Raw genomic sequence first — 27,071 nt, 5'->3', positions numbered from 1 at the left:
TCACAAACAAGTCAAATGGATAGAAAGAAATTTGGATAAGCAATTTAGGACAACGTTATCCAAAAGATGACCAACTGAGCTACTACCTAATGGAAGCTGTACTAACAGCCATGTCTCAAAATTGGTTTGAATCAGGCAATATAATGTGACCAACTTAAATGTCTATTTTCTTCTCAAATGTTAATTCCTTGCAATATACATGTTGTGAATGCTAGGGACACCTCATAAAGGAGGTGGTATCATGTAAGTAGATTGAATAGGAAGGCATATGTACTATAAGCCACAGATTACCATCTCATGTAAAAAGTATTTATTATAAGTTCTAAAATTTAAAGACCATAATGTATAGAGTTCAGAAGGATAAGTTATTCTGTTACTGGAGTAAAGCTCAGCCCAGTTTATGAAAGGACATGTGAAGCATGCTTCTTTGTGAATGGACAGCTTGCTCTATAAATATGTTTCAAAGTTATATCGTTGTCAAAACAAACTGCCTGTAGGATGGCAAAAGTGTATTAGAATCTAGATACATAGTTTCAAAAAAAAAATATTTTCTGGATTCAGTAGTTGCTTGTATCCTTCAAGAAAAAGGGGGAAACATTAATTTTAATATAAGAACAGGGTTACAATAAGTGAGTACCTAGAAAAAACAAATTTAGACATTCAAAATTTCCACTAGCTATTAAAGGCCAAGGCATTTTTAACCTTCAGCTTGATCCTATTACAATAGACATAACTAAAAGCACTACTGATACTGCAGCTAAAAGTGTTGATATTATATAACTAAGCAGTGTGAGAGGTCAAATAGACTTTCTGACTGTGAACATCACCATAATAAATGTCAAAAAATTTATTCACAACAGTATATGAAATGGTAGCTCGTCTACTCCTGATGTAGATGTCAATCTAATTGATAATGAGCTCAGCATTACAAATATTGTTGAGGGTTGGTATGAGATCTTATTGAGCTTGTCTACTCTGATGTGGATGTTGCTATCAATCCAATTAATAATGAGCTCAATCCAATTAATAATGAGCTTAGCATTACAGATATTATCAATTCTTCTACTATTGAGAGACAACCTGCTAAGAGAATTATAGAGTTGCACTCAATTCTCACAAAGGATAACTATGCACTTAATACCTATAATTTCCCATTCTGATTGGAATATTGATAATGAGCATGCTAAGACTGCTAGATATGCAGCTCAATACAGATAATTTGAGGCTACAAACATAGGCTATTGTTGATATACTTTTGCACTTGAGTTGTAAGTTGAAAGCCTGAAAAGGGCAGCTTACAAACTCTCCCCGTCCTGTTGACAACCCAAAAGGGCAGCTTAATAGAGACATGTGATGAAAACCCAAGAGGACGTCATTGAGTTGTGCATCTCTTTCCAAGGGCAGCTTTGCAGCAACCCTATACACAAGTTCATGTATGTTATTTTTCTAGGGGACCTTTGCAATAGCTCTCCACTCTCATCTTACAAGGAGGACATTAGGATTCAGATTTTGAGTTCTTCAAGAATGGTACTTGAAAAGTTCACATTGTCTATTGACGATTTATCATTGCAGCAGTAAATAATGTTGAGCTCAACATCTAAACTCACGAGATTACACAATACATTATGGTGTTTGATGACTGCATGGGGTGAGATCATCATATGCCTTCATTTTTTATGCAATGTTTCCTGTTACAAGAGCAATTTTTTGTGTCATGTGCCTTTATTTGAGAGCATTGTGGACAGAAAGTGATTCACATTTTTAGCCTGACAGAAGTCAGGACATTCAGTGCATGCTTTGGCAAACTCTGGGGTTGCTCATGGGCACAATCAGCCTAGGTTATCCAATTTTCAGGCCACATGATGTAATTGTAGCACACTTTTGGGTTACTCATAGGCACAATCAGCCTGGGCTCTCCAATTCTCACTCTCTTTGGAGATAGAAGTGACAGAGTTTAACAATCTTCTTCTACAAATTTATTCATCACACAAAATAGAAAATGGTAGTGAATTCGCAAATTTTATAGCAAGCAGTTATAGTATTCTATCAAATAGGGTATAGCATCATGGATAGCTAATTCAACTTAAGAAAACAAAGTTACGTCTTTACCAAGTCAATATCTTGGTTCTTGAAATTTCTAAAATTGCAAAGGGAACAAACTATCACAGAAAAACCTTTTGTAGAAGATTGAAGCTTTATATCAAGAAAATGAGGCACCATAAACAAGTTGACTAATGCACAACACAAACAATGGTTTTACCAATATCCTTTTGGATTAAGGGGCTAATGTAATACTATTGTACATAATTCTACATATAGTGCACTAATATTTTATATTTTATATTTTATATTTCCTAGATACACTAGAAGATGAATTGAACAGTCATTTCATATTGATAAATATGTACATTGTATAACATTTTGAATGAATGAAATATGAATACTTTTTTGTTGTTTAATTTTCCTTCCATTCCATTTTTTAAATATTTACTAAGATGAATCAATTAGAGTGGTAGGCAGATATGAAGTTGCTGAAACTAAATAACTATTTAGAGTATGGTGAAGAAGAAGACCACCAAGCATGTGGTGAAGAAGAAGTCTGCTAACTAGAGAGTCAATCACCACCAAGTGAGGTACAACCCTAATTTTGTTTATTGAAGACAGCAATGCAAATATGAATTCAGAAAAAATAGCAATGATGACCCCAATAAAAGACATATTTACAATTGACTGGGTATAAGTCTTATGTTTGACAGGGACTTGCATATCATTTTAGTTGGCCAAAGATAAAGGAAGAAAATCAAGTTAACAACAAAAAAAAGCTAAGAAAATAATCCAATCAACAAAAAGGTTTAAGGCAGCAGCAGTCTGGACAAATATCAAGGCATGTACGGCTGCAAAAGCATTGACAATTTATACAAGTTGGTTGTGCATTAGCTGTTCTGGCATGGCCATACAGGTTGGCTGTGCATTGATAAAAGGACTACTGTCACCCAAACATTCAATATTGATGGTAAATTGATGACAAGGTGTATAAGCCTCTGACCAGGCCATACATGTCCAAAAGATCTGTATGAGGTGAAGGATGATGAGTGACACATATTTCGAATATTAAATTTTGAAAAAACAAATTGAGGCCCTCTACACATTTTATTTTTTTTGTATTTTGAGGGTTACAAGCTTCAGCTCAACAAATCTTTGCCAGCAAGGAGAGATTAAAAGTCAGTGGGCCTTGTGTCAATATTAGACAACACACACTCGAGCACTCTCAAAAAGGCCACAGTTCAAACCATTAAAAAAATTAAAATAAAAATTGAGGCCCTTTACGTGGTTTCTTACAAAAGTTTGGATTTCAAAGGTTTCATAATTTAGCCAAATAAATTCTTTCCCAGCCATTAGTTGAATTACGCAAATTTTGCAGAATTGTGAGAGAGCACAAGAAAGATAAGCGTGTGACAAAATTGGACACTACCACAAAGTTGGGCATTGCCAGAAAGTTGGGTGTTGCTGAACACCCACACGCTGCCAAAAGGCTCACATTTCAAATACTAAGATCTGAAGAATCATTGCGGTTCTTTACACAATTTTTTATAAGATTTTGGATTTTGACCATTCAATTCATTGATTTCATGGGTTTTAACCATGTAAGTCTTCACCACCTGAGAGTTAAATTCTACAGCTTTTTCTGAATCAAGAGAGAAATCACAAGAGTTTTGAGAATTGTGTCAAAATTGGACACAGCCAAAGAATTGGAAATCAGAACACCCAAGAGCACTGTCAAAAGGCATAAATCCACTAGATTAAGTCTGTAAGGCAGAACAATTAGTAAAACAATAAAATTTAGAGGGAACCGTACAAAGGAGAAATTGATCAATAATGGAAGTATAGTCAACAGCCAAAATTTGGCCATACAAAACAACTGCATCGACATCTCTCAATTTTTTAAATTTTCACTAAGAATCAATTTTCAATTGAACTTTAAGATTTGCAAGTTTTGTATTGTGATATTTTCACAAAAACGAAGCAAACAAAGTTTTTTCATTAAAAAAAACATTTGAATCAATCATTAAATTACCAGTTGACAAAAGGGGGCAGCTACATTTGAGATTCACATTAAATCATGCATTATATTAACTCTTAAGTTGTTCAATTCTATGACCACCAGTTCATACCCATGGTCACAACAGACTTGGACAAGGAGATCCTGCGTTCACACTCTATTGCCTTCTATTTGCGACATCTTTTGTTATTGATAACACAATCAATGTTGTGTATGTCCTCTGTTTCTCCCCATTCTATATGCTTATGTTGCTGTTCATATTTCTATTTATACTACAACTTTTTGCTTGTACCATTGTATACTTTTTGACAAGGCAAGCTACAATTATTTATGATATTGTCTGCCAAATATTGTTACTCATACTGAACATAGTGCTAACTTTTTCTTATTAGTCATTAGTATAAGTAGTCAAATCACCTGGGTCTAGCTTGCTTCAATGTCATGAATTTCAAACAAGAAATCATAAATTATAAAAGTACATAACACAATCATAGCATTGTGACAAAGGGGGTGGGGGAGAAGCAGGGAGAAGTAAATAAACTTACACGGCATCTTCTATGGAAGTAAACATCTCATGGTTGTACTTTATGATAGGAAACGTATCCACAATAACAGCTTCTACTCCATTGAATCCACGCTCAAACTGTCAAAAAATAATAATAATAATAATAATAACAAATTGAATAATATTAAATGGTACAAAATCCACAAATACTCCCACCTTATAATTGGTCAAGCAAAAGTCAAACTATAATGTCATAATCTTAAAATCTGTTTATCTCACAAAATTAAATATATGACCTTAAACCAAGAACAAAATCAAAAGCTAGCATTCCTCAACTTGTTTAGGATTTGCGCCCTTTAAATGAGGAATGACTTGGGATCCACAAAGAAGATTTGCATTTATGGAATTATTTAAAGAGTTATTAGTTCCATTAGTTGAAGACTTTGAGTACTTGAAATTTCCATAACATCAAATCCTTACAATAATGTAATTATCATCTACCACACTCCAACAGTTTGTTGTCCCTTCAATGGTTGATCTCATGAGAAATGGTAGTTTCACAAGGTTTAGTACAAGAGACTCCTATCGGACATAATGCTGATCATATTCAGGCTTCTAATATTGGGATTCGTGCTGCAAACTGTAATCCCGCCTAGGTTTGTTCATGTTGTTAATTCCTCTTTCTCAGCATTCAAACTAGTGATGGCAAAGACAAAATCCTGATAATAATGTTAAAGGGTATATGATGAAGTTCTCTTTAGCATTTAGTTTGGAAAGCTCTTCCCAATATTACAGCCTAAAAATCTTGATACTATCATGGCCTTAGAGACTTTTTAAAATCTTGATACTATTATGGCCTTAGTAGCCTATATTTCCTTATTGTTCTGACAAGAAGAAGATAGTAGGGGTCACTGACATGGCAATTATACAGGAAAATGACATACATTGGCCTATACTCACATGCCAGTTCTCATCATCAATCTGAAAAAGTTGGAGTCCCCAACAATAAAAAACGAGGGCCCTTTAAGTTTTTGAATTAAGAACATTTAAGGGAAAAGAAGAATCTTGCCAAATTTCTTATGACGAAGGGCTATGAAGATTGGTAGAGAAGACAAACTTTTCAAAAAGATAAGGGTTCTCAACCCTGCCAATTGGGTAGCAATAGGATGTTCATCCGTAGGTTTTTGTGTATTGGACACATAACAAGGATGCCTATATGGAATGTATGGTAACAAGAATGATCAATCACAAGCTCTACATATTTTAGACCTATTGTAGTTCTACTTGTGAGAGAAATATTATGTTTCAATTATCCAAATGTGTCGTGTGTCCTTTGTAAGATGCCCCCTTGCTAAACACCTTTTCATGCCTTTTCCACACACTGTAATTTCGTCAAACAGTTTGCTTGCAAGCTGACTACGGAGTTTTCTGATTTGCTCTCAGTATGCAGTTGTATATGTTTGTTTGTTGTTATTTGCTAGGTGAACTTTCAGATTTCATTCAATATAGGAAACAATACATAAACTTAATGCTTTGCAACTTAGCATAAACAATCAATTCCAGATATCACAAACTTATCTAGATTTCATATAACTTGTTCCAATCATTACAAATCAAATTAAAAAAACATCTCAGACCTGGTAATGTCTTCAATACATGATAATGATGCCCTAAGTCTGCTACAGATTTTCACCAGCAGTAATGACGCCACAAGAAGGTAGTACCAAGTCTTTGGATTGCAAATTTTACACTCTAGGTGGTACAGCTAATTGGTATCAGCAATGGAAGACCTTCAAGTTGCAGACATAAATCCTTTATACCCTTAGATGCCAAAGCCAGCAGTCCCACACCCAGTAAATATGTAAATGCCCAATAAATAAGGAGAGGCACGGCCCAGGCTGGAAGTGTACAACCAGTACAAATATGCAGCTACAGCAATATTAATGCAGTACGGCCAGCAAATAGAACACTATCGCTGTTCTAAGAACTCACGTTAACTGAAATAATGTCTCTTCAAATCCCTTTCATCACTCAGCAAACTCGATATCAGCAACACTCAGCCCTATGGTCAAGTCGACCTTGCATTTGGGACAGCTTCTTGTACCAGAATGTACGGCCCAGATATGGGAGTTTTCACAATTAAATAACTCAGCTCTTCCCTTGTGAAGTCGTCCTTTCCAAACTGAAATAATGCAGCAATAAGCTTAATCTGGAAATACAACCTATAACCTCAAAATACCTTACAACCTGTAACCTGAAAATATCTTTCAATTCAAGCTCAATGTGCCTCCTAAAGTAGAAACACCATTAATTCCTTTAGCTGTATCTTGCAACAGCAAAAAGTCATTCATGAGGGATTTCGTCCTCACAAACCCTTGAAGATGAACTCTCCAATTAATTCACAAATTACCAATTCAAACCAGCATATCCAAAAATAACTCTTAAAGAGTCTTTTATAACTTTCCCAAGAGAGCCCACACACATCTCTAGCCAATGTGGGATAAATAAAACACTTCCCTTTTAATATTCAAGTCTCCAAGTACTTTTAGTGAAAGGGAACTTTTAATTTTTAAATAACTTTCCCCTTTACTTAAGTTCCCACATTAATAAAGTTAAATATTTAATTTAACTTTATTGATAAATAAATTAATAATCGCAAACGATTATTAAAGCTCCAGTCAAAAACAACAACTATCATCATCAGGATATTATTTATGAGTTTCTTGTCAATCCAGACATGGCCCAGCAGACTTACTATTAATAGTATCTCAAAAACACATCAAAACACATCAAAATCGATTGCAACTGAAACTGCCTAAGCCAAATATCCTCAAGATACCTTAAATGTCTTGGTTATCCTACGGGACCATGGAGAAATAGACTAATGACAACCTCATACAACTTGTGCTAGAAAGGGGACATTACACCCTTTTGTTTAAAATTGGATTTGGGTCAATATTAACTCACTTTGTTAATTTATGGGTTAATTAGGTAAGAATAAGAAGAAAGATTCATTTAATATTTATTATTGTTCATTCATTTTCAAAGCCAAAAGGACAATCAAATCTTATCTCAAGTCAAAGGGCAAAGACTTTGAAGAAACAGAATTGCAAGTGGTTGAACAAGTGGGAAATAAACCTACATGATTGTCCTAACACTAACGAGGCGATAAAAGAGTGGGTGTTAGGAAAATTCAAGAATGCCATGTGGACAAAACAGTTAGGCAGACAAAAAACATACTATATGAAAGAACTTGACCCCATATGAAAGCATGATGAAAAAGTTTATTTGAAATCTATGATTAAGGGAAAGGCTAAAATGTTAATTGCACAATTCATGACTATCTATTATCATTTGAGATGTGAAACTCGTAGATGGAAGGTGCCCAAAGAAGACTGGGAAGAAAGGATGTGCACTTTTTTCAGCAAGGGAGTGGTGGAAACAAAATGGCATTTCATCAAAGAGTGTGCAGCGTATGAAGATATTCGTAGTCTATTTGATAACTACTTAAAGGTGGACAGTTTGAATGAGCTTTTTGAAGAGACAAGGCTTTACAAAACAGCAAGTTTCTTACTCGATCCATAATAAGAGAAAGAATTTAGAAAAGAACTCGAAATCAGATTAATTTGCTGTCTCTTGGTCCCTTAGACCGTTGGGTCTCATGGACGTTATTAAAATCCCGTCATTCATTCATTCATCCAGAGATGCATTTGGGCTAAAGAAAACTTTGTAAAACTGTTAGTTTCTTCTTTTAGTGTGTGGATGCTCTTCATGCGGTGTTTTGAGGATTCTTCAAACATAGTTGTGTAATTTGCTGTTAGTTTTGAGTATTGCGGACGTATCACAGCAGTATGCTACTGTTATTCAGTTTGTAATCAGGTCCATATGCTGTTACTTTCATTTGGTGAGAAAACTATTTCAATTGGTGAAGTTTGGGGCAAATCGGGTAGTCTAGTTTTGTGAATTTGTGTGAGATTTTGGAGTGTGAAGTTAAAGCTTTGTTGCTGTTATTATATCATATTTTCAGACCTGTACATATGATGTTTATATCAGAAAATCAATTTAATGCTGTTCTTTGGAAATGTCATTAACTTGTTGTCCTCTTTGTGCAAGAACTAGTTAACTAGTTTTGGCATTTTTTGGTGAATTTGGCATAATTGGTAAATTCATTTTCAGATCTGAAAATAATCATAATTTTTTAGTCGAGGACATTATAGTGGTATCAGAGTATGATCTTGCCATCCTGCGGGGTATTGGATGATTGATGTGAATCATGGGTTTCTTCAAATCACTATTTCAGAGAATGATGTTGTCGGGTAATTATGTCATATTGTAATTAAAACGTTACGTGTGTTAAGGGCCGGTGGTTCCGTGACAATTGTTGGCAGTTGGCACTGGACAACCTACACCGACACCTATATATATGTACTTGGTTTCCTATTTCAGTGGGTAGATATTGTCAAAGAAAGTTATGTAGATATTGTCAAAGAAAGTTATGTTTTGAATGTACTAGCATTTGGCATTAAAGAATACATACATCTCAGTTCTTTTGTTTACTTGCATTGCTGTATACTGTCAAATTTCCTACATTTTTGTACTATTATGCACTATTGAAACACACACCCCTCGAGGGAAAACATCTGGCGTCGTTGCCAAATTAAACTTGGAATGATGGGAATATACTACATGGCACGATGATAATGGGGCAACCAGTGAGCAAGGGGACCGACAGCAATCCCGAGGAAGAGCCGATGAAATTGTTCGAAGGAGAGGGAGCACTAACAAGGGATTTCTGTAATGTCCCCTTCTCACTGATGACCTTCCAATGGTCCATTAGCCTATTCCTGAGACCCGTAGGCTAGGTGGAATGAAGAATGAGGGGTCCAACATTGATGAAACGAGGACTTACTATTTTTAGGAAGTCAAGGAATGGCCATTCTGGTGTTACTATCCTACTGAGCTCTCCATGTTTTGCCTTTGGATGCGATGATCATGCTTTTCTAAGCATTAGTTCTTGACTTACTATTTTTAGTAAGTGGCAGTGTGGCACAATTCTATTTTTGGCAGTAGACAGGGTTCTGATTCTGCAGCAGTTTTGTGGTCGTCCTAGCTCAGTTTCATCCTAGTTGTGTTAATAATCAGTACGGGAGTCATATGCGACATAATAAAATATTATTTCCTTATCCTAAGGTTTAATATTTAATTAATCTGATTATTTGCGACTGATTTATTAAAATTGGGATTAATGCCTATTTTATCCTAAGTGTTTGGCGAAACTCGTGTACTATGGGATGGCGAAATATTTTAGAGGAATATTATGTTATATTGCATCTCCATTATTTGCCAAGTAATTAACGTGGGTCCCTCCCCTTTTGGCGTGAGGTTTGACTTATGAAAAGTGGCGCTACACTTGGGTGAAATGAAATGCAAATGAAGGAGTGGCGTTTGGAGGAATTTGCATTTGATTTTGGTTGTTGAAGAGTTATAAATAAGAGCCTTGGGCTCTCATTTGAGACATCTTTTGAAAATTGCATCGTTATGCTGCCAGTTTGGCAAATGAAAAATCTGAGCTTCGAAGTATGGCTTCCAAGCTAAGTCTTAGTTTCGTACTTGCAAGATAGTACCTAGCTGTGTCCTTGTATTCCCAGTGTTGTGGGTGAATGAGTTGTAGATTGTGGAGTGTTCTATGTGGGATTTGAGTGTTTTCTGGTTGCTGGTCGCAGGACTGCTTAAAGTATATTTTGCTCACACCTCTTAACTAGGCGACTCCATCATTCTGGGTACCGGCTCATCCTTCCTTCCCAGCCATGGCAATACATTGTGTAAATTTTTAGCAAGTTTAATTCAGCAATGATTTTTCTAGAAAAAATCGAACTTCCTAGGTCTAGCGTTGGGTTTTGTGCCTGCATTGGGATGCGTGCCAAATAATTGTTGGGTTGTTTGCATTGTGGTTTTGATTGGTTGCTGTTGTGAGTGAATTACGGTGGGTTTGGGACTGGTTTGAGTCAAATTGGATGAAAAATGAGGGAGTTATGAGCATTTGGGTGTTTCCATGGGCTGTTGTTTTGTATTTTCAGCTTGCAAATTGATTGTAACAGAAAATTATATTCTTGCTGTAGAAATCTGCATTAGTCTCCTTTCATCTCTAATTTTGTAAGGTTGTTCAATAGTACTGATCAATCATTCTTGCTGAACTTATTTTGTAATTCCCACTGCATAAGTGGAAGAGGCTGGCTTAGCCGCCTTCTTACTTTGAAATTCAGTTTATGTACTCAATCCTCCCACTGAATAAGTGGTCGAGTAATAAGTTTAATGCAATTGTCCTCCTGCTGAAATATGCGGTAGAGTGATAGTTTAATGTAATGTCCTCCCGCTGAAATATGCGGTAGAGTGATTGAATTTCAGTTTCTTGTCATTTTCCCTTGGCCGGTTTATCGCCAAGAGTTTGGTTTCTATCATGTTGGATAAGCAGAAGGGGTTGGCTTGCCGCCCAGGCATTGTAATTTCAGTTTGATTATTGTTGCTAACGATCCCCGAAACATCGTATGCTCTCACCCTCCCAGACTAGGCTCTCGGTGAACAAAAGGTGGAAGGGTTCCCTTTCAGCAGTTTGGATTATTTCTCTAACCTTAACGGGTTGTGGTGATTGCTTGTATCTCTTATTGTTAAAAATTCAAAAAAAAAAATTACTGGGATATTACAGTGGTATCAGAGCTGGTTTTCCTACCAGCCTGTGAGAGTCAATGGATTCAGAAGTCTCCATGAGTGACAGAGACGTTAGATACTATAACAGAGAGCAGAAGAGACAGCAGTTTCAGGTTCTGATAGTGCCGAAAGAGGATACTTTCTCGGAAGTACTGAGAAACAAAGGAAAGGATATAGATCCTTTAGATTCAGTGGATTCAATGGCAGATAGGACCACAAACCCGAATGAGGCACCTGATAAGAAGGCAGATAGACAATTTGCTGCCATGATGGACATGATGTCTCTACTGCTGGCCAAGCTTAACCAAAACATTGTTGGGACCCCCAATCAACCCAACAATGGTCCGGAAGCCAGCACTTCTAACGCTCCTGTAGACAATGGGAACGGGAGTAACAATGGAGGTTCAGCCCCAAGGCCTTTACAACATGTCTTTTTGCCAAAAGAAGTACAACAAACTGAAACAGAGACACCTACAGCTGATGAAATAAGAAACAGCTACATAGAGTATGCTTCCCTGCCTGATGAGATCCGAGATATCCTAACTCTGGATCAATTCATGAATCAGAAAATGAAGAGAGGAAGGAGGAATGACTACAAGTCGCTGCCCCAAGAGATTTCCAGCAAGCTCTTGGAAGAGTGACCTTAGCACACTTTGATGGAAGCGCTAAGAGTACAGCTAGAGCATGGGTACAAAAGTTGGACAATTACTTGTCCTTGAGACCGATGTCGGAGGAGGACGCCATCAAGTTTGCTACCTTGCACTTGGATGGAGTGGCCCACGAATGGTGTTACCATGGGTTGGTCACAACTTAGTCACCACATACGCTGATTTCACCAACAAGCTAATTGAGAGATTTGACACCAGGGATCCAGAGGTGAAGTTTAGAGAACTTGCACAACTGAGGCAGCAAGGTTCATTGGACACTTACGTGACTGAATTCCAAAACCTATCAGTCATGGTGAGTAGCATCTTAGAGAAGCGGTTGGTTGTCCTTTTCACTGAAGGACTTGAAGAACCATTGAGAGGATGGGTCAAAGCTTTTGATCCACCCACCCTGGCAGAAGTTGTCAAAAAATCTCGAAGCATGGAGTTGGCTGCCCCAAAGAGTAAAACTCAGTCCAAGCCTTTCCCTTTCAAAAAGGACAAGAAGAAGTTCTGTAAAATTCCTTACTGGGTCTGTTTGAAAGTAAATGTGTCCATTCCAGATTATACAGAGAACTATGGTAAAATTCTTTATTAGGACTGTTTGTAAGTGAATTTGTATATTCCAGAATATGCAGCGAAGTATTACTTTTAACTGGTTGATTTTTGTAATGCCTCAAAATATAATTCATACATTTCAGAATTTACTTGCACGCTTCTTAATCACATAGCATTGTCACACAGTTTGTTGGTAAACACAGTGTAATTAAATATTTCATTGCATTCAGACTGTATGACTAAATATTTCATTGATTTTATTGTGAACCTGTAGTTTCGCAACAATACAATGCCAAAGACTGGCTGTTAATCACATGTGTCGCAATCATCCTGCAGCTTCCTCCGTCACGATCACTGGCGTCGTCGGTGCAACTCACGGCAATAGAAGCATTTCCCGATATTCGGGCTCTTGGCTTGTGGCGGTAATCTGCATAGACTTTCCCCGTGTTTGTCAAACACTCCCGCACGACGTCTGTCAGCTTCCCCTGCGTTTGTCATTCACTCCGCTCTGCATCTGTAGTTGCTCCCGTTAATTCCCGTCACTGTTTGTCTGCAGAACACCGATACCACGCACGAGAATAACACACTAGCACTGCGTTTGGGGTTAATACGGGAGTCCCCGCCTCGAACACTGATATTTGCGACTGGATTTATCCGAAACTCATGCCAATGCAAAGCTCCACGACCAACACCGACACTTCACCAATTCCACTCTTTACCGGCTAAAACCAATAGGTCAGACATTAATTATGACGAAAGGCCGAATAAGGGACATACGATTTCTCACGTAGAGAAAGTAGTGTCAAACTCTTTCGAAAACTTCTATAATTCAGCCCCATCGATCATCCAAATTTCCCCTTCAAATAGAACGGAGATGGGTATGAATCCCGTAAAAACCAAAACTAACTTTCAATGATTAAGTAAATCTATGGGTCTCTTATTTGCAAAGCTTCGAGCATTTTATTAATTAATTATATTATATTAACGGATAAGCTTAACTAATATAAAAGTAATTAATACGCTAGTCTTAACTTAGACTAGGAGCTTAATGAAATATTAGGGAACATTACAGTCTCCCCTGCCTCTTGTTGCTTGCCCACAAGCAACTACAAATTCAAATGCTCAAGAACTCGTTCATTTTCCCAAGTAGCATCTTCCAATGGTAAATTTTGCCATTTAATGAGATATTCCGTGATTGCCCTATTCCGCAAGTGTCTATCCCGAGTCTCCAAAATCACTTCAGGAATCATCTCTAATTTGCCTTCCTCATCCATTGGTGGTAAATCTTCTGAAACTGTCACTTGTTGTCCCAAAGCTTTTTTGAGACATAAAACGTGGAATACATTGTATATAATGCTAACTGCTGGTAGATCAAGCTCATATGCTACAACACCCACTTTCCTGACAATACGGTAAGGTCCATAAAACCGAGGCTTTAATTTCTCAACACCACTACGTTTGAGAGATGATTGCCAGTATGGCTGCAACCTAAGATACACCAAGTCGCCGACGTCAAAGTGACGTTCAATTCGCTTTTTATCTGCATACATTTTCTGTTGGTTTTGTGCACACTGTAAATTCTTCTTAAGGGCTTTCAAGATATCCTGGCTTTCCTGTAGCCAATCATGAGACTTGGGAACATTACTCTAATCAAATGCCAGATCTAGAAAAGAAAGAACATCATAACCATATAATGCCTTAAAAGGAGTCATACCAATTGACATATGAAATGTAGTGTTATAACAATATTCACCCAGATATAACCAACGAACCCAAGCTTTCTGATGGCCTGCTACATAGTTACGAAGGTAACCCTCTATCCATTTGTTCACTATTTCCGTCTGCCCGTCAGTTTGCGGATGATAGCTAGTACTGTGATTCAATTCTGTACCTGTCAATCTGAAAAGTTCCCCACAAAATATACTCAAAAACCTGCTATCACGATCACTTATTATACTCTTTGGTAAACCATGTAGGCGGAATATCTCCCTAAAGAATAAATCTGCGATCTGAACAGCTGTGAACTCTGTAGTAATAGGAAAGAAGTGTGCAAATTTAGTTAATCTATCAACCACAACATAAATACAATCTTTACCTTGAGATCGTAGTAAACCTGTGATAAAACCCATCGATATACTTTCCCATTTCTGTTCCGGTATAGGCAGCGGCTGTAATAGTCCTGCAGGATAAGTATGTTCGGCTTTATTTTGCTAGCAAATGGTGCATTCTTTGACATAACATAGGACATCATTTTTTAATCCTTTCCATGTGAACCTTTCTCTTATCTGTCGATAAGTTTTGAAGTACCCTCGATGCCCTGCCAAAGGAATATCATGTACGGATTGTAGGACCTTTTCTTTCAACTTCGATCCTGGAACCAAGTAAATCCTGTCCTTGTAATAAATAATATCATTAACAACTTTATATTTGTCATCCTGTACATTACCATCCATCAGATCACATGCAAAAGAATCTTTAGAATATTCAACCAGCAATAAAGATTTCCAGTCAGCTGTTACTACAGAAAGTGCGTTTATTTCAGGCCTCCTAGATAATGCATCGGCAACAACATTGCTTTTACCCTTAACATATTCAATTTCAAAATCATAAGCTTGGATCTTACTGATCCATTTTTGCTGCCTGTCATTCAAATCTTTTTGTTCCAAGAAATATCTCAAACTGTTATGGTCAGTTTTTACTACAAATCTGCTACCAACCAAATATTGTCTGAATTTTGCCAGTGCGTGCATGATTGCTAACATTTCTTTGTCATAGATAGAATACAACTTCTCAAGATTACTTAATTTTCTGCTTTCATAAACGATAGGATGTTTATTCTGCATTAAAACTGCTCCTATCCCCTCACCAGATGCATCACATTCTAAAACAAAAGGCTAAGTAAAATCTGGAAGTGCAAGTACTGGACAAGAACTCATTACCCCTTTGAGTTTATCAAAAACTTGTTGTGCTTCTTCAGTCCATCGAAACGCCCCCTTTTTGGTAAGATCTGTCAATGGCGCCCCAAGCTGTGAAAAACCTCTGACAAATCTCCTGTAATAACTGCATAAACCAAAGAATCCTCTTAATTCTGTGAGATTACGAGGTGGTGGCCAATCCAAAATAGCTTTTATCTTCTCCTGATGAACCTGTACACCTGTAGCACTAATCATATGCCCTAGATACAAAATTTCTGTCATGCCAAATTCACATTTAGAAGCCTTTGCATAAAGTGATTGAGATTCCATAATTCCAAGTACTATATCAATATGTTTCAAGTGCTCTTCCCAAGTTTTGCTATAAATTAATATATCATCAAAGAAAACTAGCAAAAATTTCCTTAACTGCTTGTTAAAGATATGATTCATACAGGACTGGAATGTTGCCGGAGCATTGGTTAAACCAAACGGCATAACCAAAAATTCATAATGACCATAATGACAGCGAAAAGCAGTTTTACGAATATCCTGATCTCTTAACTTAATTTGATGATATCCGGACCTCAAATCAATTTTGGAAAAATAAACAGCACCATGTAACTCATCTAACAATTCATCAATTCTAGGAATTGGATACCTGTTTTTGATTGTTTTCTTGTTAAGAGCCCTGTAGTCAATACACATACGAAGAGTTCCATCTTTTTTTTTAACCAATACAACTGATGATGCAAAGGGGCTAGAACTAGGTCTGATATGTCCCATACCTAACAGTTCCTTAATTGCCTTTTCTATTTCATCTCTGAATGCTTTAGGATGTCTGTAAGGAGTTGTGATAACCGGTTTGGCACCTTCTTCTCATTCAATAGTATGCTCAAATCCTCTATCAGGCGGAACTCCTGGGGGAATATCACTGAAAACCAAATGATGTGAATCTAATACTTGTAACAAATCATCTTGATAAGATTTAGGTTCAAACCCTAATACCTTGTTGGAAATTAAACATTGTGCTGACCAAGCTACGTCTCCATGTCTGAAGATAGCTTCCATTCTTTTAGCACTAACAATCCTGGGTCCACCATTAGACATTCCACGAAGAATTACTTTCTTATCATCAATCTTAAAAGAAAATTCCAATCGTTTAAAACTTTGTGTATATTCATCCAATGTTTCCATCCACTGTATACCCAAAACAACATTAGTGTCAGCCAAATCAATCACATAAAAATCATCTGTAACAGTGTAATTACCAAGAGTAATACTCAGTTTAGGAACCTTATGAGTACTAGATAAATTAGTTCCACCTGCTACTCTAACATCAAATCCTTCATGTTTTTCAGTCTGCAAACCACGTTTCTCAACAAGTGCCGCATCAATGAAATTATGAGTTGAACCACTATCAAGCATTACAACAACACGTTGTCCATTCAAAACTCCTCTAACTCTGAAAATATTATAATGTGGAGTTCCTGTCATAGAAGCTATAACTCCTCCACCTTGTTTGGTACCTGTCTGACTCTGTGTTCTGTGATACATTTGCTATGTTAGGATCAACATTCTCTTCATCCTCACTGTCAGACATAACTTCAATATAATGAATTTTGCCCTTTCCCAAACACCTATGTCCTGGCTGCCATGATTCTCTACAACTGAAACATAGTTTTTTCCTTCTGAGTTCTTCCCTTTCTTCTTTATCTAACTTAGGACTAGAGAAATTATCTTTATTGAAAGGTTGTTTGTCTTTTTCTGGCTTAAGTGGTGGTCCTTTATTAAAATTTTTGCCTTTTGAAGATGGTTCTAATTCTCTTGCTCTTTTGGTTGTTGTTTGTAGAGTAGGAGGGTTTAAAGACTTAACCCAACCTTTGATGGAATCAGACAATCCATCTATAAATATTACAATCTTGTGTCTTTCTGAGATTTCAGTAACTAAAACTGCTAATTTTTCAAATTCAGAAATATATTGTTCAACAGTTCCAGTTTGCTTAAGCTGAGTCAAATCTTTAAGATGCAATTCAGGATCTTTAGAATCAAACCTGTCAATAAGTTTCTCAGTAAACTCAACATAGGTATCTATCAGATTATGACCCAAGGTTACTTGCCCATGATGCCACCATTCATGTGCTACACCTTCGAGATGTAACGCAACATATTTAATTGCCTCATCTTCCAACATAGGATTTAATTGGAAGTATGTGTCTAATTTTTGTACCTAAGCCCGAGCAGTTGTTTTACCTGACCCATCAAAGTAAGGGATGGACATTTTTCCAATTTTCCTTTGTAGTTCACTGTTATTCCCTTGCTGTCCTCGAGGCCTATGTTTCATCCTGACATCTAAATACTCTCTAAATGTCATGGTGGATCTGAATTCTTCCCCGGACAATAACCAATCTCGATGAATTTCCTCCTGCAACTCCCTAATGGTAGGTTCATTTTCCGGTTGCAAATTTCTAGCTGTGAAAGTTGGCATAAAGGGTCTAGCGGTTCCAGTTCTTTCTGGCTGATTGTTATTAACCGAAAGGTCGTCTCTACCCCCATTATTTCTACCATTTTGATTATTTCCTCCATTATTTTGATGCTGATTAAAATTTTGTGCCATGAACTGAGTCATTAAATTAGTCATTTTGTTGACATTATCCTGCATATCTTGTTGACTTTTGACTAATGCTGTAATCAAATCCCTATTACTTTCTGGTTCTCCCATGTTTGGTTCAAAAATAAGTTCTTCGTCAGTCTCTGTATGACTATTTTCAATTTCAATCGAAATAGATGAACTACTCTGTGCGAATGGAGAGTTTTGAAATCTGTTTTGACGGGCCCTAGTACTCCGGAAATTATAATTTCCCTGGTGCATACTCAACAGTGCATGGTTTTAATCAAAAATATTTTTCAACTTCAAATACCCTACAGGCTGGCAGGACTCAATGCTCTGATACCACTGTAAAATTCCTTACTGTGGGTCTGTTTGAAAGTAAATGTGTCCATTCCAGATTATACAGAGAACTACGGTAAAATTCTTTATTAGGACTGTTTGTAAGTGAATGTGTATATTCCAGAATATGCAGCGAAGTATTACTTTTAACTAGTTGATTTTTGTAATGCCTCAGAATATAATTGATACATTTCAGAGTTTACTTGCATGCTTCTTAATCACATAGCATTGTCACGCAGTTTGTTGGTAAACACAGTGTAATTAAATATTTCATTGCATTCAGACTGTATGACTAAATATTTCATTGATTTTATTGTGAACCTGTAGTTTCGCAACAATACAATGCCAAAGACTGGTTGTTAATCACATGTGTCGCAATCATCCTGCAGCTTCCTCCGTCACGATCACTGGCATCGTCGGTGCAACTCACGGCAATAGAAGCATTTCCCGATATCGGGGCTCTTGGCTTGTGGCGGTAATCTGCGTAGACTTTCCCCGTGTTTGTCAAACACTCCCGCACGACGTCTGTCAGCTTCCCCTGCGTTTGTCATTCACTCCGCTCTGCATCTGTAGTTGCTCCCGTTAATTCCCATCACTGTTTGTCTGCAGAACACCGATACCACGCACGAGAATAACACACTAGCACTGCGTTTGGGGTTAATACGGGAGTCCCCGCCTCGAACACTGATATTTGCGACTGGATTTATCCGAAACTCATGCCAATGCAAAGCTCCACGACCAACACCGACACTTCACCAATTCCGCTCTTTACAAGCTAAAACCAATAGGTCAGACATTAATTATGACGAAAGGCCGAATAAGGGACATACGATTTCTCACGTAGAGAAAGTAGTGTCAAACTCTTTCGAAAACTTCTGTAATTCATCCCCATCGATCATCCAAATTTCCCCTTCAAATAGAACGGAGACGGGTATGAATCCCGTAAAAACCAAAACTAACTTTCAATGATTAAGTAAATCTATGGGTCTCTTATTTGCAAAGCTTCAAGCATTTTATTAATTAATTATATTATATTAACGGATAAGCTTGACTAATATAAAAGTAATTAATACGCTAGTCTTAACTTAGACTAGGAGCTTAATGAAATATTAGGGAACATTACAAGTTCACGAATCAGACCAGGAGGTTCCCTCCGCGTATGGATGACGGGCTCCGTCAAGAGCTCCGGAAAAAGAATCTATGTTATTCTTGCAGAGAACCTTGGGTCCCCGGACATAGGTGCCATGGAAAAGGGAATTTGCATCAAATGGAATGCTATTCAAAAGATGGATCAGATTCTGAAATTTCAGAACAGCAAACTGAAGTTGAGGACAGCGAGTATGAAGAGGCTCCTGAAGGGCCTGAATCTGGGTCAGAAGATAGAGGAGTGGTTGCTCAACTCTCAAGCATTCACAAAAATGAATCCTTCAGAGTTCGGGGTGTGATTGGAGAGCATCGTGTCATTGCTCTCATTGACACAGGTGCAACACACAACTTCATTGATGAGAGGATTGTTGCAAAAAAGGGACTAGTGGCAGAGGAAGTTGAGGGTTTCAAAGTCATGGTAGCAGATGGCTCCACTATATCCTGTAATCGAATGATTTCCAACATGTCTCTAAAGTTGGGAAATCATGAAATCAAAGATGATTTCTTTGTGGTGAGTATTGGAGGGACTGATGATGCAGTCCTCGGGATTCAATGGCTGAGATCTCTTGGTGAGATCACACTAAACCTACAAACCATGGAGCTGAAATTCATGTCTGAAGGGAAGAAGGTAGTTTTGAGAGGAATGTCGCATGGGGGACTTAAAGTTGTATCCTTGAAAAGAATGGAAAGGCTGATCCGCCATAATCAGGTGGAGTGGGCAGCAGAGTGTTTGATAATGCCTTCCAATCCATTGGTAGATAAGGGCAGCTATTCCTCAGATATTTCAGCAATGATCAAGGATAGAAGCAAGATCATGGTCATGCCTTTAGAACCACAAAAGGAGCACAGAGATTATCCTGAAGACATTCAAGCTTTGATAACCAAGAGAAGCAAGGTGTTCGAAAATCCACCTCCTAGCAGGTCTTCTGAAAGAGGTGCCGAACACAGTATTGAGCTTGAGGAAGGAGCTAAGCCAGTCATGACTACTCCTTACCGATATCCAAAGAAGCAAAAGGATGAGATTGAGAAAGCAATTCAAGAATTGCTTGACATGGGTTACATACGGCCTAGCAAAAGCCTGTTTGCTTCGACTGTTGTTTTGGTGAGAAAGAAGGATGCGACCATGTGCATGTGTGTGGATTACAGAGCCCTGAATCAGAAGACCATCAAGAATCGGTATCCTTTTCCGAGAATTGATGAGCTCATTGACGAGCTACATGGGGCAGTGTTCTTTTCCAAGATTGACCTCAGATCGGGGTACCATCAGATTAGAATGAGAGCTTCAGATGTGGAGAAGACTGCTTTCAGATGCCACTTTGGGCGTTTCGAGTTCCTAGTCATGCCCTTTGGTTTGACTAATGCTCCTGCAACATTTCAATCATGCATGAACAGAATCTTCCAAGAACAGTTAAGGAAGCTTGTTTTGATATTTTTTGATGACATCCTAATATTCAGCAAATCTTGGAAAGAACATTTACAGCAGTTGGATGAAGTGTTGGGCATATTAGAATCCGAGTCCCTGTTTGCCAAGGAGTCCAAATGTGAGTTTGGGATGGAAGAGTTGCTCTACCTCGGTCACATTATCAGTGCTGGTGGTGTGAAGGTGGATCCCGAAAAGATTAGAGTCATCATTGATTGGCCTACTCTTGAAAACATAACACATTTGAGGGGATTTTAGGGGTTGTGTGGATTCTATCGGAGGTTTGTGAAGGGATATTCTCAGTTGGCTGCCCCCCTTACAGATCTTACAAAGAAAGGAACTTTTGAATGGTCCGAAAAGGCCCAAACAACATTTGAGCAATTTAAAGGGATCATGAGTTCCTGCCCTGTTTTAGCATTACCTGATTTCACCAAGCCATTTGAGCTACAGTGTGATGCATCTGGAGAAGGTGTTGGTGCAGTCCTCATGAAAGATAAGCATCTTATAGTCTTTGAGAGCAGAAAGCTGAGAGGTCCGGAGAGACTGTATTCCATTTATGACAAGGAAATGCTTGCCATAATGCATGCCCTTGCAAAATTCAGGCAGTATCTGGTGGGGAGTAAATTCATTGTTAAGATTGATCACGATAGTCTTAAACACTTCATGCATCAGAAGGATTTAAATGAGAGACAGCAGAAATGGGTGAGTAAGCTGCAGGCTTACAATTTCGATATTGAATATGTTAAGGGGAAAAACAATGTTGTGGCAAATGCTTTGTCCAGAAGGCCCCATTTAAGCTCACTTTGCGAGCTTACTGCCGATTGGAGGAAGTTGTTGCTTGCTGATTATGCCAAAAATCAGTTTGCAACAAGCCTTATAGAAGGTACTTTTCATGATGAAAGGTACAAACTGGTTGAGGGATTGATACTATACAAGGGAAGAATCTTCATAGTAGCTGAATCTAAGTTAAAAGAGAAGATCTTGAAGACTTTCCATGATATCCCCCTTGCTGGTCACCAAGGTTATTTCAAAACATACAGGTAGATCCGGGAGAGATTCTCTTGGAAGGGACTTAAAAGTGATGTTTTGAAGTACATTAAGGAGTGTCTTACATGTCAAAAGAACAAAGATGAGCACACTCTACCAGCTGGTTTGCTACAACCCTTGCCTATTCCCGGTAAAAAATGGGAGAGTATCTCCATGGATTTCATCACAGGGCTGCCTCGGGCTCAAGGGAAAGATAGTATCTATGTGGTGGTGGACAGACTTACAAAGTTTGCTCATTTCTTCGCCATCACCAGCTCTTTTACAGCAGCACAAGTTGCTGAAGTGTTCTTCCGGGAGGTGTTCAGATTACATGGTTTACTGAAGAACATTGTGAGTGATAGGGACAGCAAGTTCCTAAATGCTTTTTGGCAGGAGATTTTCAGATTGTGTGGTACTGTGCTCACTCCAAGCACCAGTTATCACCCTCAAACTGATGGGCAGACCGAGATAATGAATAAGTGGTTGGAAGGTTATCTCAGAAACTATGTCTCGGAGCAGCAGAATACTTGGGTGAGATGGCTTCACCTAGGGGAAATTGTTACAATTCTTCCTATCACATGTCCATTCGAATGTCACCATTCATGGCACTATATGGTTATGAAGCTCCTAGCTTCGTGGACTTGGTATTTGGTGATAGCAGAACCCCTCAGGCAAAGGATATGATGAAGTAAAGTCAAGATATTCTAAGGATTTTGAGGGACAATCTCCAACATGCACAGAATCAGCAGAAGTTATATGCTAATCAGCAGCGAATTGAGAACACTTTTGAGGTGGGCGACATGGTTTATTTGACGCTCCATCCCTACAAACAATCTACTCTCAAGAAGAGTGGGGTTGAGAAATTGAAGCCTCGATTCTATGGGCCTTTCAGAGTCAGCAGAAGGGTTGGAGAAGTGGCTTATGAGTTGGAATTACCAGCAAGCAGCAGGATCCATAATGTATTTCATGTGTCTCGCCTTAAGAAGGCTCTGGGACATAATGTTGTTGCTTCAGCTGAGTTACCTCCGCTTGATAAGGAGGGAGAGTTGGTTTTGGTTCCAGAAGCTATCCTTGAATTCAGGGAACGATCTTTGAGGAGAAGAGTGATCAGAGAATACTTGATCAAATGGAAGAATCTACTAGAAGAGGATGCTACGTGGGAAAATGAGGAGATTTTATTGCATCCAGCCTTACAGTTGCTTGAGGACAAGCAATTTTGGGGAGGGCGGACTGTAATGTCCCCTTCTCACTGATGACCTTCCAGTGGTCCATTAGCCTATTACTGAGACCCGTAGGCTAGGTGGAATGAAGAATGAGGGGTCCAGAATTGATGAAACGAGGACTTACTATTTTTAGTAAGTCAGGGAATGGCCATTTTGGTGTTACTGTCTTACTGAGCTCTCCATGTTTTGCCTCTGGATGTGATGATCATGCTTTTCTGAGCATTAGTTCTTGACTTACTATTTTTAGTAAGTGGCAGTGTGGCACAATTCTATTTTTGGCAGTAGACAAGGTTCTGATTCTGCAACAGTTATGTGGTCGTCCTGGCTCAATTTCATCCTAGTTGTGTTAATAATCAGTACAGGAGTCATATGCGACATAATTAAATATTATTTCCTTATCCTAAGGTTTAATATTTAATTAATCTGATTATTTGCGACTGATTTATTAAAATTGGGATTAATGCCTATTTTATCCTAAGTGTTTGGCGAAACTCATGTGTACTATGGGATGGCGAAATATTTTAGAGGAATATTATGTTATATTGCATCTCCATTATTTGCCAAGTAATTAACGTGGGTCCCTTCCCTTTTGGCGTGAGGTTTGACTTATGAAAAGTGGCGCTACACTTGGGTGAAATGAAATGCAAATGAAGGAGTGGCGTTTGGAGGAATTTGCATTTGATTTTGGTTGTTGAAGAGTTATAAATAAGAGCCTTGGGCTCTCATTTGAGACATCTTTTGAAAATTGCATCGTTATGCTGCCAGTTTGGCTACTGAAAATCTGAGCTTCGAAGTATGGCTTCCTAGCTAAGTCTCAGTTTCGTACTTGCAAGATAGTACCTAGCTGTGTCCTTGTATTCCCAGTGTTGTGGGTGAATGAGTTGCAGATTGTGGAGTGTTCTATGTGGGATTGAGTGTTTTCTGGTTGCTGGTCGCAGGACTGCTGAAAGTATATTTTGCTCACACCTCTTAACTAGGCGACTCCATCATTCTGGGTACCGGCTCATCCTTCCTTCCCAACCATGGCGATACATTGTGTAAGTTTTTAGCAAATTTAATTCAGCAATGATTTTTCTAGACAAAATCGAACTTCCTAGGTCTAGCGTTGGGTTTTGTGCCTGCATTGGGATGCGTGCCAAATAATTGTTGGGTTGTTTGGGTTGTGGTTTTGATTGGTTGCTATTGTGAGTGAATTACGGTGGGTTCGGGACTAGTTTGAGTCAAATTGGATGAAAAATGAGGGAGTTATGAGCATTTGGGTGTTTCCATGGGCTGATGTTTTGTACTTTCAGCTTGCAGATTGATTGTAACAGAAATTATATTCTTGTTGTAGAAATCTGCATTACTCTCCTTCTTTCATCTCTAATTTTGTAAGGTTGTTCAGTAGTACTGATCAATCATTCTTGCTGACCTTATTTTGTAATTCCCACTGCATAAGTGGAAGAGGCTGGCTTAGCCGCCTTCTTACTTTGAAATTCAGTTTATGTACTCAGTCCTCCCATTGAATAAGTGGTCGAGTGATAAGTTTAATGCAATTGTCCTCCCGCCGAAATATGCAGTAGAGTGATAGTTTAATGTAATGTCCTCCCGCTGAAATATGCGCTAGAGTGATTGAATTTCAATTTCTTGTCATTTTCCCTTGGCCGGTTTACCACCAAGAGTTTGGTTTCTATCCTGTTGGATAAGCAGAAGACGCTGGCTTGTCGCCTAGGCATTGTAATTTTAGTTTGATTATTGTTGCTAACGATCCCAGAACACCGTATGCTCTCACCCTCCCAGACTGGGCTCTCGGTGAACAAAAGGTGGAAGGGTTCCCTTTCGGCAATTTGTATTATTTCTCTAACCTTAACGGGTTGTGGTGATTGCTTTTATCTCTTATTGTTAAAAATTCAAAAAAAAATTTACTGGGATATTACAATTTCACCTGCATTCTACAGGCATCCATCGAAACTTACGTACGGAGGGAGGCCACAACCGAGGACGTCCCTAAGAGTGCAGTGTGGAGTGCCCTTGGCATAAGTTCGGTTGTAAATCGGTTGATGAACAACTTGCCAAGCTTGCTGGCACAAGCATTCCTTGCTCTCCAAACTCGCCAGGAAGAAACCTACCGCGAGACCCGTCGACAACAAATTTTACAGCAATTTGAAGAAATGAGTCGACAAGAGGAGGAACGTGACGAAAGTCGTCGACAAACCTTCAACCCACAGAAAGAAGGAATAAATGCATGTGACGCTAAATAAGGATAGAAACCCTGTGCCGAGGGAGGAAAAAGACACGCACGAGGCAGTAGCGAGGACGCTGACGTTAGAACAACAAGCAGAACATCAACGACGGCTGAAGAAACTTGCGGAAGAAAGCATAACTGGCAATGATGGCTAGGGTGCTGAGGGCCAAGTTTTCGTACTAATAGAAACCACCAGGAAGCGATTGGGGGACCTTTCCCTGACTTTGGAAGAGATTGGTGACGAGAGTACGGTAGAGCTGTACACACCACACAGAGGTGCCGAGACCAGGAGAGAGGAAGAAACAGAGACCGAGAACAAAGAGGCGGAGGATACCGGTGCGACCTAAGGTGTCAGGAGGACACAAGGGCACGGTAGTAGAAGCAATCTGTTCGGTGCAGGCTCATCACACCCTAGTAGTCAAAGCAACTTGCTAGGACCCAACGGACCAAATCTCGACGGAGTACCTTCGGGAGGACCAGTGTGTGGAGGAGTTCCTGGAAGGTCAAGTTCGAGTTCCGGAGGGCAAACTGGGTCGTCGCCAAGGAACGTGATGGCGAATCGGCAAGTTCACCGGAGGCCGGAAAGAAGACCCCATACAGCATTGTCGTACATGTGAGACAATCTGGTTGGCCAATGGCATGGCCGACAGGGCAGAATGGGTGGTGCAATTCCCTGCCACCCTAAGAGGAGTAGCCATCGATTGGTACTTGGATGCTGATAAAACCAAGCTAACAACTTGGGATGAATTGCACAAAGCCCCTTCGAAACAGAGTTTCAACTCCTCAGAGACGATAATGAAATCGTGGCAGAAATCTTGAGCACCAAGCAAGGGAAAAGTGAGACCATCCGAGCATATAGCCGACGCCTAAGGGAATTGCTGGGAAAAATGGACAACCAGCCTGGCGGTGGATTGAAGAAAAGGTGGTTTGTGGAGGGTTTAACGTCATCACTCAGAAGGAAAATGAAAATTGTACCCCCCACATCCTACGAAGATGCCTATAACCGGGCAATGGACCTGGAAAGTGAAGGGAAGACATCCAGAAAGAAGAAAGACATATCCTCTGGAGAGGACTCCTCCAATGAAAGTAGTAGCGACGAGAGGTCGAGTAAAAAGGTGCAAGCCCTTTAGAAGGATATGCATCGCATGATTAAGGAATTCAAAAGCATGAAGGGAAGCACCAGCAAAAATGAGGTGTGGTGCGTGGAATGTAAGGAGGAAGGTCACACAAAAGGCTCCTGTCCTAAAAAGGCCTTCTGCGACATTTGCCAAGTGTTGAGACACTCCACCAAAGAATGTCCCTACAACATGAAGACACGGGGAAATCAGGTGCTCTTCACCCAGGAGCAGTCGTCACCCTTCGCAACAGCAGGCACATCGCAGCCTCAAGTCAACACCACGGCATCATCTGGTGGTTACAAGGGTAACCAAAGGGGAGGAAGAGGCAACAATAATAATAGCAATAACCGGAGTCGAATGCAGTATGATGCCAAAGGACAGCTGATGATTCAATGTCGAGCATGCAACCAGTGGCGACACTTTGCGCAAGATTGCCAGAAAGAGGAGACACCGCAGAACTTGTGCAGATGGTGTGGTCCTGGAGACCACGATGAGACAAATTGCCCCAAGCCAGGGATTAATCTTTTCAATATTGAGAAGACTGGTGATAAAGAAGTACTGGCAATCACCCGTGCTCAAA

The 27,071-nt window shown here is 39.0% G+C and overlaps 1 protein-coding gene across 1 annotated transcript in view; it reads right to left on the bottom strand.

Annotated features, from left to right (window-relative positions):
- LOC131077965 (uncharacterized) overlaps positions 1-27,071 on the bottom strand; it is a 65,505-nt gene that overhangs the window by 2,131 nt on the left and 36,303 nt on the right. The window contains exon 2 of the mRNA XM_058015573.2: positions 4,606-4,703. Within this exon, the coding sequence (XP_057871556.1) occupies positions 4,606-4,703 (98 nt within the window). The remainder of the gene's footprint in view (positions 1-4,605; positions 4,704-27,071) is intronic.

This window comes from Cryptomeria japonica, chromosome 5 (assembly GCF_030272615.1).
Source record: "Cryptomeria japonica chromosome 5, Sugi_1.0, whole genome shotgun sequence".
NCBI classification, from domain to species: Eukaryota; Viridiplantae; Streptophyta; class Pinopsida; order Cupressales; family Cupressaceae; genus Cryptomeria; species Cryptomeria japonica.
The sequence above is the reverse complement of the archived record's forward strand: the minus strand, read 5'-3'. Positions and strand labels throughout refer to the sequence as shown.